This window comes from Uloborus diversus, chromosome 1 (assembly GCF_026930045.1).
Source record: "Uloborus diversus isolate 005 chromosome 1, Udiv.v.3.1, whole genome shotgun sequence".
Taxonomy (NCBI): domain Eukaryota; kingdom Metazoa; phylum Arthropoda; class Arachnida; order Araneae; family Uloboridae; genus Uloborus; species Uloborus diversus.
The window spans coordinates 65371866-65389341 of NC_072731.1; the positions used below are offsets into that span (position 1 = coordinate 65371866).

At 35.2% G+C, this 17476-nt stretch overlaps 1 protein-coding gene across 2 annotated transcripts in view; it reads right to left on the reverse strand.

The window, feature by feature from the left end:
• The window catches only part of LOC129230110 (meteorin-like protein), a 246092-nt gene extending 233726 nt beyond the window's left edge, over positions 1-12366 (reverse strand). For both annotated transcript variants that reach the window (XM_054864517.1, XM_054864525.1), the window contains exon 1: positions 12010-12366. In XM_054864517.1, coding sequence (XP_054720492.1) covers positions 12010-12116 — 107 coding nt within the window. In that variant the 5' untranslated portion in view covers positions 12117-12366. The remainder of the gene's footprint in view (positions 1-12009) is intronic.
• Positions 12367-17476: the final 5110 nt, after the last annotated feature.

The following is a 17476-nucleotide window of genomic DNA, read 5'->3' on the forward strand; positions in this document are numbered from 1 at the left end:
CTACATCCGATATAGTACAGTAAAAATAGGGGTCGGGCCCAAACATCAAAAAAAAAAAAAAGTTTAAACCTGTTGCAAATTGTTTATTACCCTCCCTATGAGAACACGTTTAAAGTCCCATCCCGTTATGCGTCGGGTTCCGGAATGGGGGGCATCAAAAAATTGCTGTTTTGGGTATTTTTTCGGAATTTTTAGAATAAATTTCAAGTGGGAATATTATATCATACTAAATTTAAAAGCATTAAATTAAAGGTGTTTACCCCCCAAGAGGGATGAAACAACCCACCGATGCTTAAGAGTCCCCCAATCTCCGTAAAACGAAGCAGTAAACCCGAACGCCCCTCCATACATTTCAAGTGGAGATACTATTTTATGCAAAGTTAAAGTTAGAAATCAAGTGCGTCTATCCTCCAAGTGTGATAGCGCACCCCCCCCCCCCTTAAGCAAAATAAACCCCAACCCCCTTCTTCCTCCTTTCCATTTCAAGTAGATTTCAAGTAGAAGTATTATTTCATGCAAATTTAAAATGCATTAAATCAGAACTGTCCACCCGACAAGAACAATAACTCACCTCCCAAAACAAATGATGTGCTTAAAAATTACAGCCCCCTTCCCCTCCCTTCTCTGATGGCACATTTGATTAAATGGTCAGAAAAATTACGCTGAACTGTCCCCCCCCCCCCTTTTACTATATTGCTTTTTTGCAGTATTTAAAATCAAAATTTTTAGTTTGGGTTATAATACATGCCTCAAATACGTTATCAGATTGAGATAAACTTTCCGTTAGAACTGGAGTTTTCAAACGATTTCTACTAAGTTTGTAACAAAAAGTCTTCGTTATTGTTGCAGCTATGGCTAACAGTTTGTGCATATTGTTGAGCAATTCAGTCCACTTTCAGACTTTTCAAACATTCACTATATCCAATGAACCCCTCATAACAAGCACAAGATATGAGGCGCAGAAAGTCTTCTAGAGCAGAAGGCTTGGCAGTTGTAAGAGGACGCAGATGATATTTCTGTGGCGTTTTCTCCTTCTTTGTACCCATCAAAAATGACGCTAGCTCTCCTATACTTACAAGGAACGTATACACTGCATTGCTGGCATATTTCCATGAAGCTTAAAGATGATTACCGAAAAAAAAAACATGATCGAGAAGGTATCTTCCATCTATAACATATATGACACCAGCTGTTTGTCTTGTGATGGTGGATGGATCTTTTGCTTCAGATAACAACACTTAACGCTACAGGATTTCTTTCCTTCTGAAACCAGATTCATCGAATACTGATTGAGGATCAGCGCATAACTCGTTCTATAAGTTTTTAGCAATTTGTTATTCGATCTCCACTGTTCATACCGTTTGGTGTAAAAGATGGATTAGCCTTGCACATCTTTACAAATAGTAACTACTCTTGTAACAGAAGCTAGAGACATAACTGCATAGGGGAAGCTGCTGTACCCACGAACAAAATTTACTTTCCATTCAATTTTTGCTGGTCTCTGGGAATGGATAAGCGGTCGGAAAAAATTTCTGGCAGAATCTACAACTTATCATCTAATTTTGCAATTTTTGTCAGGTGAAAATCTCAAAGCTTTCAACCTCAAAAAAAAAAAAAAAAAATCTTAAAAACAATTTTTTTTTCTTGTCCGTGGGTACGAAAACCCGTTCACCCCGCGGACAGGTGCCTTTGTACCCATGGACATATTAAAAAAATATATATAAATAGGTCTGAGGAACTCAATTATACTCAATACATTTTCATAAGCCTTTTCATATTGAATTACTTCAAACATCCATTGAAAGAAACATTAAATAAAATCTCCAACAGAAATTAAACTTTGAAAATTAATTGAAGGATTTTCCCCTTTTTTTAAATTTTCCTTAATCTTGAACATCAGTGAACAATTTAAAAAATTCATTAGTCTTAAGAGAGTTAATGATGTTATGAATAATTAATATGTTTTTAAACAAAAAAATAACTAGATTCATAACAGTATGGCTATCTATGTATCTACATAACAACTTCAATTTATATGCAAATTGAAACTTTTAACCAAAATTAACCCACCACACAAAAAAAAAAAAAAAAAAACTCAGTTTGAGATTAAACAAACAAAAATCTAGAAAAGTTGACTTCAAATGAAAACAGGTGAGATTGATGGCCTGTAGATCCTACAACAGGTGGGGGTTACTTCGACACAATAACTTCAAGCCCTACTTCAAATTCATCATCATTGTTGAAAGCAGATTTCGGACATTGATGACAAGGCACTATATTGAGATACTTCACATTGTAAGAAGACTCATGTGTGACCCAAGGAGACTAAAAATTGCTGTCCGTGGGTACACATGGTTGTGTGTCCTTGGGTACAAAGGTATGCCATTTTGGTTTTGCAAGGTAGTCACATCGACAGGTCCACAGTTTTACAACATTAAAAATCAGAAAAACCTTCAAAATATAGGGAATCATGATAACTACAACAACTAGTATGTTAAGGCCATCACGAAACTTTCTTCTATATATTTTTTTTTTCTGTGATCCCTCCCCATGCTTGACGAGGAAGCAATATTCCTAACAAAAACAAAATTACACATGCAAAAACTTGACGACCATCCCAATGTCTGAATTATTCGCAACTCCAGCGCATACCTTGCGGTGATTAAAAAACTGCCGAAAAAACTAAAACATTGCCACATTGCGTTCCACGTATGTCTGTTGACTTAAACATAGGTCTTGGATTGCTTTCAGCAACAGAAAGTGTTCGAGCTCCTCAAAATAATGTTAGTTTTCATTATTTCCCTCTAAAAAGTGATTTGATTGAGAAATGGTGAAAGTGCGTTAACACCAGAAAACTCTGGATAACGTTATACCGGGTAACAAATTTTATTGCTTTGTGTGAATTTGTAAGAATATGTTTTTTTTTCTTTTAAATATTAAATTAATTTAACAAACCATATTTTACAGCAGCATTAGTTGGAATAGACAGTATGCAAAATTTTTTCTTGAATATATTATCGTAAAACGAAATGAAAAATGTTTAACCGAGAAAGAATTTATTTTGTTGCTTTTATTCTCAGCTGAAAGGTTTCGCCAAATTTGTTTAGGGTTATGGTTTTAGTATTGTGCGATCTAAGTATCCTTGGCGAGATTCCACTCATGTTAGTTAAACCATTTTTATTTTTTATCATGAGTGGAATAAAATGGTAGAAAGATTACAGAATTCGATAAGTAAAAAGAAATAATGGTAGATCAATTGAAAAGAAAACTACCACCATATATCCGTGAGAATTTTGTTGATGATTTGTATAGCATGACATAATTAAATCATAACTCAGAAATTAGAAACATACCAAACAGAAAAATTTAAAATGAACCGATTTGGCAATTTGAGAAAAATAACTCAGCTACAAATGCAAAACAATTAGCGCTAGCCAAGCAAGGCAAAGAAGTATCATCTTCTTTTGACAATAATTCGTAATGTCATATAATTAAAGTTTCTAGCATTAATTGTTATTCTTGTCAGGCCACAATTATTACTTAGTTTTATCAAGAATTGATAAATATCAAATTCAACATCGTGAAAATGGCTGCTTAGAACTACGAACTGCGTAATTTGCATTAATTTCTAACGTTTAGTAATGCTTCTTGAATTCTCATTTCTTTCTACGTGGGCCAGAATATCAACAAGACTTTGAAAATTAATTTAAAAAGAATAAAGCGAAAAAATCATGCATACGAACAAAATTTACTAGGCTTATTAGCATTTTGTTCGTTACCACATGCGTTTGTTTTAGTTTTTTCGTCCGTCATTAGACAGCGACTGCAGTGCCCCCTATAGTTCGTTGGAGTTGCGAATTGCAAAAGCAAAGCAAAGCGCAAAAATTGAAAGTTATTTCAAAAGCCTTGCTTGTATTAATTACAAATATTTTATTTGTTAACAAGATGGCAACAGTTAAAAATTTTAAATCATTGAGATAATATTTCCGATCATTTCCATACAATTAAAATCACGAGAAATACGCAGACGACAATCTATTACGATTTATCTTTCTTATTCGCAACTCCAACGAACTGTAGGGGGCACTGAAGTCACTGTCTAATGGCGGAATTGAAAACTAAAACAAACGCACATGGTAACGAAGAAAATGCTAAAAGTGTTGTGATTTTTGTTCGTACGTATGATTTTTTCGCTTTATTCTTTTAAAATTAATTTTCAAAGTCTTGTGGATATTCTGGCCCACGTAGAAAGAAATGAGAATTCAAGAAGCATTAAACGTCAAAGATTAATGCAAACTACGTAGTTCGTAGTTCTAAGCAGCTATTTCCACCATGTTGAATTCGATATTTATCAATTCTTGATAAAACTAAATAATAATTGTGGCCTGACAAGAACAACAATTAATGCTAGAAAATTCAATATGACATTACAAATTATTATCGAAAGAAGATGATACTTCTTTGCCTTGCTTGGCTACGCTTATTTTTTTTTCCATTTGTAGTTGAGTTATTTCTCTCGAATTCCCGAATCGGTTCATTTAAAAATTTTCTGTTTCGATTTTTCTAATTTCTGAGTTACGATTTAATTGTGTCATGTTATGCAAATCATCAACAAAATTCTCACGGATATATGGTGGTAGTTTTCTTTTCAGTTGATTGACCATTATTTCTTTTCACTTATCGAATTCGTAATCTTACTACCATTTTATTCCACTCATGATAAAAATTAAAAATGGTTTAACTAAAAACGCGAAATCTCGCCAAGGCTACTTTGCTCGCACAATACCAAAATTATAACCCTAAACAAATTTGGCGAAACCTTTCAGCTGAGAATAAAAGGAATAAAGTAAATTCTTTCTAGGTTAAACATTTTTCATTTTGTTCTACGATAATAAATTCAAGAAAATATTTTGCATACTGTCCATTCCAACTAAATGCTGCTGTAAAATATGATTAGTTAAATTAATTTAAGATTAAAAAAAACTCATATTCTTACAAATTCATACAATAAAAAATTTTACCTGGTATAACGTTATCCAATTTTGTTAATCCAGAGTTTTCTTGTTTACGCGTCCACTATTTAATACTTTTTTGAAAGAAATAAGGAAAACTAACATTATTTTGAGAAGCTCGAGAATACTCTTAGGGGACGAATTAATTTCTGTAACTGAAAGCAAACTAAGACACATGGATTGCGTTAATAAATACTCAGAACAAACTGCCTGTGTTTACGTCAACAGACACACATGGAACTAAAACGTGGCAATGTTTTAGTTCCATCGGCAGTTTTGTAAATCACCGCAAGGTAGCGTATTCGAGCGCTGGAGTTCCGAATTGTTGCATTAATAAAACTATTTTATTCGCAAAAAAAAAAAAAAAAAAATCAACACTTCTTGGAGCGATTGGCGTCAAAATTGAAGCAAAGCCTGTTTACATATGGAATCACATATATTCCAAATTTCAACCAGAACGTAGCATTACTTCTTAAGATAGGGTACTCACAATGGAAACAAAGAACGGGCGATTGCGCTACCCCATTTTTAGCTGTTGACACCAAAATAAAATCACTCTTATTAGACACACGGCAGTGTGTCAGCCAAGTTCGGAAATCAGGCGACACATCTGCCAGTGTGTATCTTACACGAACCATTTCAAGCTACTTTTGACTCCCTCTTTTCTCAAAAACTATTAAATCTACGTGCTTGAAATTTTGTATGTCTAATAGAGCTGCCTAGCAGACCTATAATCCTAAATTTCATGAATGTACCTCTTATAGTTATGGAATTATTACTATCTGAAAAGTGTCATTTTTTATACTGACTCACTCACTCATCAAAATGTTTACGAACTTCCAAGTGTCTCACATGCTTGAAATTTGGCATAAAGATAGATTTTCATGCATATGAAAAAATCTAAAAAGTCAAAAAACTACATTAAAATAGCAAAAAACTACGATATTTTTTATGAGCATCACGGCGTAATCACTTCACCGCGCGATTGCTAAATATTTCGCCAAATAAATCAAAACAAATGGGCTCGTCAAACGTTGCCAAAACAAGGTTGTTGAAGTTTTAAATTACCAATTTAATTTCTAACCAAATGGGGCTTGAAACATTACTTTAAGATCCGCTAAAATGAAAAATGATCCATCAAATAATTAAAATTGCAAATCTAGAGCTAAGCCTTTAAAATAAAAAATAACCGGCTTTAATATTTTATAAAAACTTTAGATCTCAATTAAATGTAAAATTTTACAGGAGGAGCGAAAATGGCAGCAATAATTTCAACAATTGAGAAATATTTTCGCAAATTTCGCATATTTTATGATAATACGTCGCATACGATATGATAATCCCCCGAACAATAATGAAACTCCAGACAGGTTTTGAGATGAGCAATTTTCCTAATTGTCGACAAATTTGAGGAAGCCAAAGACCAAGAGCTAATGTACGTTGGCCTTGCTGATAAATGGGAAAACAGATGATTATTGCCCAAAATTGGCGATCGCGCCAAGTCCCCATTTTTCAAAATATCTTCATAACTTCTATTAAAAAGAAACCGCAAACCACTGCACCGTAACAGCAGGGAAAAAGAAGGAAATCATATATTTGTAATATACGCTTTTGCATTTATAATTGTCTAAATTAGAACATAACATTTGATTTAGCTTTTCAAAAAGTAATGATATCCCACCAAAACATAAATGTGAAAAAGAAGCCAAGTTCGATTGAAATGAGGTGCGGGAAAGACGGTGTCACCGACAAAAAAAGTTTAGATCTAAACAGTTACCAAGTTCCATAGCAGTTCCTCATAGAAGTTGGAATTTCCCATGTTCTTCAATTCATTTAGAAAACAATTTTTTACTTTCTTTGATATTGGATTTAAAACTTGGCAAGTTTGAAAAAAAATATAAAAAATAGTGATGACTAAAACTTGCCGCAAGATTTAAATTTTCATTTATGTTTTGGTGGGATACCTACTAAGGGCTACTTGCCGATAAATTTTTCTTTCATTCCGTTCATTATTTCTTGAGATACAGCAGTCACAATTGACGGCAAAAAACGTTCTATAGCTCAACCCCCGTTAAAGAGTTATTGACACCAAAATTGAATCAGCACCTGTTCCTGTTAATGGCAACATATGGACCAAATTTTGTTTGATTCCGCCCGTTACTTCCTGAGGAGTAGAAAAGCACGCGTAACTCAAAAAACGTCCCATTGCTCCACCCCCCTTGGAGGAATTCGCGAAAAAAACCAATGGGCACAAGTTTACATAGGGGCACATATGTGTACCAAATTTCGTTCGATTTCATGCGGTAGTTTTTGCTGTAGAGCGGCCACAAAAAACTGGTCACACACAGACAGACATTTTCGAAAAAAATAGTCGAAATGGATTCAGCACACCTCAAAACATTCGAATCCGTCAAAATTCGAAAATTTGCATTGAAACCAATACTTTCTTCTATATATTAGATATAGAAGAAAGTAAAAATGAATAATACAATCCACAAAGGACGAAAGAAAAAAAAAAGAAAAGAAATTGCTCATGTTTCTTTTACTTAGATCATACTCAAACCAAAAAAACGTGATAGAATCTTAAATGATCGTTTGATGGCGTTGAAACTTCCTGGGGTACTGGAGAGGGCTGCGACACACACGTTGAACCCTAATTAGATCTCTCTCGACGATACCCGGAAGTTCCCGCCCAACGTCCGTAGGTACAACCGTCCGTGGGTACAGCATTTAACACTACCTCCTTTACAAAGAAATACCACTAAATTTTTTGCCTTCCATATCCTTTTATGTTACTACCCCAACGTTAAAGGCTTCATCACATCTCACTTAACTTTCAGCGACCGACCAGTATCGGCAAGCAACGCCACTACCAACTTGAGTCAATATCCGTAGAGAGGAATCATTGTACTGTTGCTCATTGCTCTCATCAGCCGCGTTCATAACGCCATGTAAAAAGTTCTCCCATTGTACCAGAGAAAGAGGTTTTTACCCAGCATCCTTGGCGGCTAGTAGACGAACTTGTTTCGCGTAATGCATTCTGGATAAAGACACCGCTTACACTCCAGAAGCTAGCAGGAGTAGAAAGATTCCACATAAACCTCGCAAACAACCGGAATGCGGTGAAAAGCAGGTTTTTTCCGGGGTCGAAAATGTCCATGGAAACGGCCCATCAAGACTTTTATTGTTGAATCGCTACAGGTTCTGGACCAGCTAAATTTGTCACTGCGTTGGATCGTTGGGTAGCTAATGTAACACCACCTTTACCAAAAAATTTTTTATCGCATAATATACTCAAAATTTTCAGATAGTGTTGCAAGTATCTGTGCGCTTATCACTGATAGACATGAAATGTACATACAGGTATTAGTCGCTGCTGCAGAAGCGTTTGGGCATGATACTGAGCATCTAATCATAAATTGAACTTGTCTTCAATGTCTTCAAAAAATATTTAGAGAAGAGAGACATGAAAAAGTTCTACAAACATTTAACTTTAACGAATGCCAAGAATTAGTGTTACACTGGGATGGAAAATTGCTCCCAGCATTCACAGGAGTTAAGATGATCAATAGCTTGGAAATCATAATAAATTTTCAAGGCATGGAGCAATAGTTGGGAGTTCCTGAAACCCCAACATTATCAGGAGAAGAAAAGTCAAGATTGCTTATCAAGCACTTGAATCAGGGCTTAACCGATGAAATTTGAGCAGTTTGGCCAGATACACAGTGGCGTACCGAAGGGGGGGGCGGAGGGGGCGGTCCGCCTAAGGCCCCGCTTTGACATAGGCCCCCAAATTTCAATTTTTGGTTTTCACCAATATTGTCGCATATCTTGTTTTGAATGCTTAAACAAGTTAGCTTAATAAATCATAATTTTTTTAAAGACCAAATATTTGTTCAGGGATACAATCAATACCTCTTCGGAATCAATGGAGGGTTTATGATACCCAGGCCCCGCTTTGACATAGGCCCCAAAATTTTAATTCGTTTTCTTTTTCGCCAGACGTGCCTTATGTCATGGTTTAGATAAAAAAAAGTTGACTTTTTATGTAGAATGAATATTTTCTCAGTGACTCTTGCCTAAACAAAGAGAGGGCAAATTATGTCCCACAGGCCCCGCTTTGACATAAGCCCCGAAATTGTACCTTATTTTTTCCAGTAGCTCTGTCATATACATCATGATTAGAAATATTAATCAGTTACCTATATATGCGAGTATATATCATAAATTTTGTTAAATATGACTTTTTTTCATAGTGACCCGTCCTAGTGTTCAAAGGCACATGAGCGCTTGGGCCACGAATTTAATGGGGGCCCCAAATTTTTAAATTAACTAAACCTATAAAAATCATTTGCTTTTATTTTGTTAAGTGCTTTCAGCAAAGTTTTATGCATTTTTTTTTCAAACAATTTATAAAAAAAACTAATGCATAACAGATGCACGTTTATAATTTTTGATCATTACAGTATACAGCTAAAATATCTGTTTTATGTTTTGTTTTGTGTATTAAGACTACGATGGTCTAGTCTTAATTCATACACTATTTTTGAAACCAAATTCAAACATATAACCAAGAAAATCCATTCCTAAATGAGAAGTTGTCTATCCTTTGTGGCGTTGGAAAAATCAGTCAGATAAATTTTTCTTTTTACCAGCTGCACTTCTGTGGTTTTAAGTTTCATCTCCTGCCCGAAGCTGTGTGTAACTTCTAAGAACAAATCGGACCCCTTCTGACTCAAGCAAAAGGGACTTCCTTTTTGCTATGCCCCTTTCGACAGCGTAAAACTGTTTAATTGGTCAATCCTTCGGGACTTTTGACCTTGACTGCATAATACCTCCTTCCATCCATTCTATACTCGATTGCAAGCTTACTTGACTATGGAGAAATGAGCTGCGACCAAGCAGAAGAAATAGTTCCTAGCCCTTTGTCCGATAATCGGGGGGAAATTACGCTCTTCGCTTTAGAAATCGGATTAGTTAGTTAAACCCACGCATACGCAAAAATTTTTTGTCTTAATTTCTGTCGAACATTAAATATGTTTAATTCTACCAGCGAAGCCGCGCGGAGCGTTTTCTCCATTTCAATCAAACGCGCCAGGCAAGTATAGGGTCACACCAGAGTTTTTTGTCTGAAGAACATAAAGAGCGTTTTTTTTTTTTTTTTGTTTTTTTTTGTGAGTGAGACCTAGCAGAAAAGTTTTATTTAGACTGTGAACGTGTGATTTTCATCCTTATTTAGGTAAGCATGTTTTAAAAATATTTTTCTCTGAGATTAGGTGATGTTATCAGGTAAATAGTTCCCTGGTGTGTCTTACTCAAAGGAATAGTAAAGGGGTTTTTTTTCTGTAAAAGCCAATTTTTATTCTAAAATTAATTAAATCTGGAATGCCTAAACGTTTCTGTTCACTGTTCTTGGATATTCAGATGCAATAAATTTTTAAGATACAATATAATTTTAGGACTTTTTTCTGTTTTTGACATTTTTTGACAGAGCACAATTTTATTAAAAATATAGTATTTACTTAATTTTACTTAAAACCATGTGTTTTACTGTGGTATTTACAATAGTGTCCGAAATCAAACCAACACTACTGAAATATGTAAAAATGTACCACTTAAAATAATTACTGTAATATATGGTACGTACACATAGTTTGAGAAACTTCAGTTTTAATACCAGGTAGGCCCCCATTTCGAGTAGCGCCCCAGGCCCCCATCTGTCTTGGTACGCCACTGCAGATACAACACCAAGAAATATAGGTGACAAAGACCCTTCAACTCGGAAAGAACACTCTGGTTATATAAAGCGGAATTGGAAAACTTGACAAAATAATTGTTGTGATTGATACTGCAGAAAGGTGTAAAATTAATTCAGGAACACAATAATATTCTCACAGAAGATGAAAGTGAGAAAAATTTTGTTTTACGCATTGTTGCTGAAGACCATGAAAACTGTCCCACTTATACAGTGCAGAACCTTTTATACGGGAACCAAAAAACCGGGAACCAGAAAACCGGCAACCTTTTGCCGATTTTCCCACCATTTTTTTAAAATATACGCATTTTCGGCAATTTTTGAAAAACTAAGCATTTTTTTTTTGAAATACCTAAGAGAAAATGAGCGGTTTCTTAATAAATACCATATTACTCATCTATAACTTGAGAAAATGTTTACAAAAATGAATTTCAAAGGGTTGTCTTTAACGCAGGGGAAAATTTCCGGAATATTTTCTTGAACTAAAAAGTACACACGTAAGTGTGAAATTTTTCTGTTTTATTCCAACTGAAAAATAAAGAAATGAATATTGTCACATTATAATGCAATATTTTATTGAATGGCCTTTAATTAAAACCGTTAAGAGCGGAAGTGACGTCGCAAACAATAATAATTTCATTTTTCAAGTGAAGCTGAAAAAATAAAAAATAATAATTTCCTTTTTCAAATAATGATTAATAAAAAAATAAACAAAAAATAATAATAATAATAATATTTTTTTTCAGCAAGCAAAGTATAATAAAAAGCATTTCCTGGAAGAGTTTTGAAAATTTTGGAGGGGGTTTGAACTCTAAAAACCTCCTTAAATTATCCCTGAGCCGGGACAGTATCGTTTAGACAGTGGCAAAGTCACCCTATTTCTGTAGGTTTTTTTCGTTAAAACTCGATACAAAAAATTGAAGGAAGATGGTTAAAGTCGGCAATTTTAAGTTTTAGCCCTGGATCGAGATAAATCGATCCGGCACTGTGCTATGGTGTGTAGAAAAACGGGAGGCCCACATTACATCCAATGCCCTGTATACTAATAAAAATTCGGAAAACACAGACTGAAAGATTAACGACACTTGATTGGAGAGAATGTGTTTCTCATTTAGTTTAAAGATAACATTAAAAAAAAAAATCAATGTTTTTTTTTCTTCTAGAATTAAAAAATATGTATTATAAAATTACTTCAAAAAGAGAGGAGGGAAAAAACACATTTTAATAGCAAGACAGACATACCTTCCAACCCAATCACAGGCATCTGAAGAATGACCACATACTTCCCGTGCGTTATTCAAAATCAATATAATGGAGATGAAAACAGTCGAAAACACAAATAGTAACATCTCCTTTCGCACCTAGGCATTCAAATCCATGGAAAGTCACAAAGGTACACGGGCATTTCTCAGAGCACCAACTTTATCAGAAATAGGAAAATATGAAGTTAATTTTCCAAAGAGAATTCAATTGGAAAAAATTACGCACATTAATATCCACGAAAGGTGGCACACAGCATTCTGATGCTCTCTCTGTTCACTCCACGTGTTACGCAAAAAAATCATAAACAACACGTACAATAGCAAATTCGCTCACACGCTCGACTTGTCACACTGAAGCAAATTTCTCGTATACGGACGCAAAAAACGCAAAACTGAAATTGGGCAAACAAGTGGGTAATTGCTTACGATTGGACCAATAAACTGAATAGAAGGCGGAGTTATATGAAAAGTAGATTCCCATTACACTGCCATCTGTTGGTCTGAAACAGTACGAAAACTTAAAAAAAAAATCCCTTTCGATTTCTCTTCGTAGTGTCGCCATCTAGTATCATAATTGAGGTTATAATTTATATTTATGCGAGGAATAAGAGGAGGCGTCTAGTTTTGATCGGTTGCGTAAACATAGGCGGATTTAGGACCGAGTTCTGGGGGGGGGGGGGGGCAGGATTTTTTTTAAAGCAACATTTTTATTGCCCCCCACTCCCATGTTTTTGTCTGTTTCCTGTGATGCATAAGTCCATGCTTTACTTTTTTGTGTGTCGTTTTTATTAATGTGTGTTTTCATGCTGTCCTTTTTGAATTGACCTTAAGAGAGGGAGCAGCAAGAGAGTGACGAAGGGCTCCCTTTTAAGGGGGAAATAGAATATCTCCAATTTTAGGGGGCCGAGGGTTTCTGCCCCGGTGGAAATTTTGTAAAATGGATATAAAATTCTGCATTTTGAAGCCTTATAAAGGTTAGTTGGATAGACATAGAAATTGATAACTAGATTATACAGTTGTACACAGTATTGTTCAAACTTTGTAAGAAACAGCCATTTTAAGTTTGAAAGAAAAAATAAACAATAGATTTCTCATTACAACAACCTTTTTTAATTATAGTAGTGCAGGAAACGAAAAGGAATAGAAATAGTGTATTTTTTCCTGGCTAAACAGATTAACAATATGCAGTAGAAGTAATTGGAGCCCACTTTGCTTAGGATTTTCAAAGACTTTCCTAATTATTTTCAAGGACTCTAGAACAATTAAAATTATTTAACGCACTTCATTTGTACTTTCCAGTCTCTGATATTTTAGTACTTGATTGTAAATTTTTACAGTCCTGTTCTAACTTTGTGAGAAATAGCTATTTTAACTTTAAAAGAAAAAAGAAACCATAGATTTCTCATGTCAGCAACTTTTCTTCAGTTGCAAGTGGGGCAGAAAACGAAAAGAAATAGAAATAGCGTGTATTTTTTCCTGGCTAAACAGATTAACAATCTGCAGTAGAAGTAATTGGAGCCCACGTTGCTTAGGATTTTCAAAGACTTTCCTAATTATTTTCAAGGACTCTAGAACAATTAAAATTATTTAACGCACTTCATTTGTACTTTCCAGTCTCTGATATTTTAGTACTTGATTGTAAATTTTTACAGTCCTGTTCTAACTTTGTGAGAAATAGCTATTTTAACTTTAAAAGAAAAAAGAAACCATAGATTTCTCATGTCAGCAACTTTTCTTCAGTTGCAAGTGGGGCAGAAAACGAAAAGAAATAGAAATAGCGTGTATTTTTTCCTGGCTAAACAGATTAACAATCTGCAGTAGAAGTAATTGGAGCCCACGTTGCTTAGGATTTTCAAAGACTTTCCTAATTATTTTCAAGGACTCTAGAACAATTAAAATTATTTAACGCATTTTATTTGTACTTTCCAGTCTCTGATATTTTAGTACTTGATTGTAAATTTTTACAGTCCTGTTCTAACTTTGTGAGAAATAGCTATTTTAAATTTAAAAGAAAAAAGAAACCATAGATTTCTCATGTCAACATCAACAACTTTCCTTCATTTGCAAGTGGGGCAGAAAACGAAAAGAAATAGAAGTAGCGTGTATTTTTTCCCGTGCTAAACAGATAGACAATATGCAGAAGAAGTAAGATAAAAGCAATCAATAAAAAAGAATTTCCAAAATACTGCTTTCGGGAATAAATCGCAAGATATGAAACATGTGAGTCACAAAAATTTATTTCAAATAATGTGTTAGAAACGTGAGAACCATGATATTTACATTTTTAATACAGGATGTGGCAAGGAGCTGAATTTGACATATTTTGGCATTCCTTCCCCTCTACCATTTGTTAGAAATTTTAAAATTTAAGGCTTGTAGCCACACGTTTCCAAATATTCAAGGTTTTCAAGCACTTAAAAATGAAATTAGTTTTTTCAAGCAATTTCCATTTTTTAAGGAACGAATCATGAATTTTATTTCGGAGTTAGGGACCGACTTCAAAGCTGGGGCCCTAAGCAATAGCTTGTTTACCTTATAGGCAAATTCGGCCCTGTTTGTAATTCACTCTTACCTGCAGATTTTTGCTTGATTTTTTTGTAATTTTTACGAAAATTCGTCAGTTTTTACGGTTAAAGGATTTTTACGATTTTAACAATCTTTATTAGGTTTTTATAGACTTTTATAAAATTTCAGCAAATTTTTCCGAAACGTTTGACGACTCAATTATTTAGATTTCAATAATGACAAGGACTGGCTTACTTAGATTTAGATAATTATGACTTACCTTACTTTTTAAACAGTAATTTATGAAGTTAGTAAAATTGTACTCTCCCTCTAAGTAAAAAGATTCATTTAATCAGAACACTCAGCTAATTTGTTAAAATAATCGTTAATTATCATTTAGCCTATATTTTCATTCATATACTTGCCCAAATGGTTTTCAGACCCCCCCCCCAAGAGTTTATTTAGACACATTTTCAGCACCCCAGTGACAGCTGTACTATTTGTATTTAATGTTAACTTTTTTTTTCCTTTTCTTTTCTCCCATCAGAAAAGGACATTCGCTTTTCTCTTCATTTTCATTGAATTAATCAAAAAGAAAAAGTCATGATTTTTTTGTTTTAAGGTTTTGGAAGATGTGTTGTTACTATATAAAGTCCTCCCAAAACTGGGGAGCATTGCCCCCTATGCCCCCCCCCATAAATCCACCCATGCCCTTCTGAACTATTCAAAAAAGAAAAAATAATATATATTTTTTTAAAAGTTTTTGGATGTGTTGTTACTACATAAAGTCCTCCCAAAACTGGGGGGGGGGGGGGCACTGCCCCCCTCTGCCCCCTCATAAATCCACCCATGTGCGTAAATAGCACTCAAAGGCTCCCCGAACTTAAAATTTTTTAGAGAGCGGAAATTCTCAATGTGCCACTCCAAATTTTTCCGATGAATTTTTCTTATGCTGGCATAAGTACGTCTAATGAAAAACGACATCCGGGCATTTAAAAATTGCAGTATTGCAATTGTAACTCCAAATTTGCCGAACCGTCAGACAAAATTTGCCAAATGAGGAAATGGTTGAGAAGTCAGAGTGACCTCCCATCGGGGTGCTCCTGAAAGCACCCCCTTGACGGAGGGAGCACGCTCTAGAAAAAATAACGAATTTTAATGAAAACACTTTTGATGAATATTATTTGTCTGTTCACCTAACTCGATGTCTTTTAACCTTTTTGAAAGAAATCTCTTGCAACTTAATAAATGTTTTCTTTTTTACTTCCTTTTACAAAAAAGTATTATATTCGCGAAAAAAGTTTCTCACAAAAATCGACCTTAATTTCCATTTTGCTCACCCCCGAATGAATGTTGAATTTTTTTTTCGACTCGATCAGCGACCACATGTGGATAAGTGCCTAAGAACGTATAGACACGCGAAATATCCATTTTGACTATTCCCGAGTTAGTTGCAACGAGTTTTCCCGTGACGTCTGTATGTAAGTACGTACGTATGTGCGTATGTATGTCGCATAACTCAAGAACGGTATGTCCTAGAAAGTTGAAATTTGGTACGTAGACTGCTTGTGGGGTCTAGATGTGCACCTCCCCTTTTGGTTGCATTCGGGTGTTTCTAAGGGGGTCTCTTGCCCCTTTTTGGGGAGAAACTCAAGTGGTGTTAAAATTTGGCGGACACTTGCCAATATATCGCCAGTTTTTTGGTCACCAAGTTTTGTCGCCAACTTGGCGACAAAGCAGCGATTTTAAGCTGTAATTACAAAACCAAAAACATGATTATTACAGTGTAATTATGTATAATCACTATTCTGCTTCGAATAGGCAATTCTATACAGGAAAAGTGCGCAATATTTTTAAAAATCTTTGAACATGAGTATTTTATTTCTTCACTTATTAAAACTGAAATTATTGGTACTTTTGCTTGAAATTATTTTACTTTCAAAATACATAGAATCGTAATCAGTCGGGAAAGGAAAGAAAGCAATACCTATCGGAGGGGTCCAGAGCCCCTGGACCCCTCCCCTGTGTGCGCCATTGTTGGTCAGTCATGCTGTGTAGAATTAAAAGGGGGGGGGCGGAGGTTTTGTTTCCCCACACTAAAAATTCCAAAGCATCATTCCCCTCCCCCTCAACTTTTTTTTTTAATTTACAAAATTAGACTTTTCTTTTTTTATTTTGTCCCCAAAGTAAAAAGTTGATCTTCTTTTTTTTCTATGCGTTTTTTCATCACTGACCCAAAACCTATGCTTTTTGTCACTGGCAAAAATAATTTTCTCCACCAGAGGTCAGATCAGAAGAATTTGCTTAACTGAAATTTCAAAAAATGCTGCATTATTTCTACATTTAATGGAGAAACTAGAAATCAGACTAGTGATGTATAAATTTAAGTTATTTATATACCGGGCGAGTCCACCTCCTGGGTTTGAATGGGCTCCATTATCTGAGGGAGGGTGGGTCATAAGTGTAATATTATGACCTAAGAAGGGGATCTGGGACGAAATTTTCGAAACATGAAGGAGTCGCTTTGCGCTTTAGGCTACATTTGATAGCTTAAAGATGAAAATGTGAAGGGGGGGGGGGGGGGGGTATCACCCACCTCCCCATTCTATGTGGTAATTTCCAATCCACATCAAGTTCACCCCCTGGATTCGCTCTTGGTTGGAAAACGCCTTCCAACTTTTATGCAAGAAAGACACTCTTCAAAATACCCTAGCTTAGGGGTGCGGGTGCCTTCCTTCCCCAAGAACAATGGTGCACCCCCACCAAGGGCGTGCACAGAAATTTTGGGGCCCGTCACAAATGACTTTTCCGGCCCCAACTCCATATTGTTTACTTCTATATTTCACCCCAATTTTTAAAAATGTTGGGCCCCCTTCAGGCTCTGCCCCGGGCCAACCAGGTGTCCGTTCCCCCCCCCCCCCGTGCACGTCCCTGACCCCCCC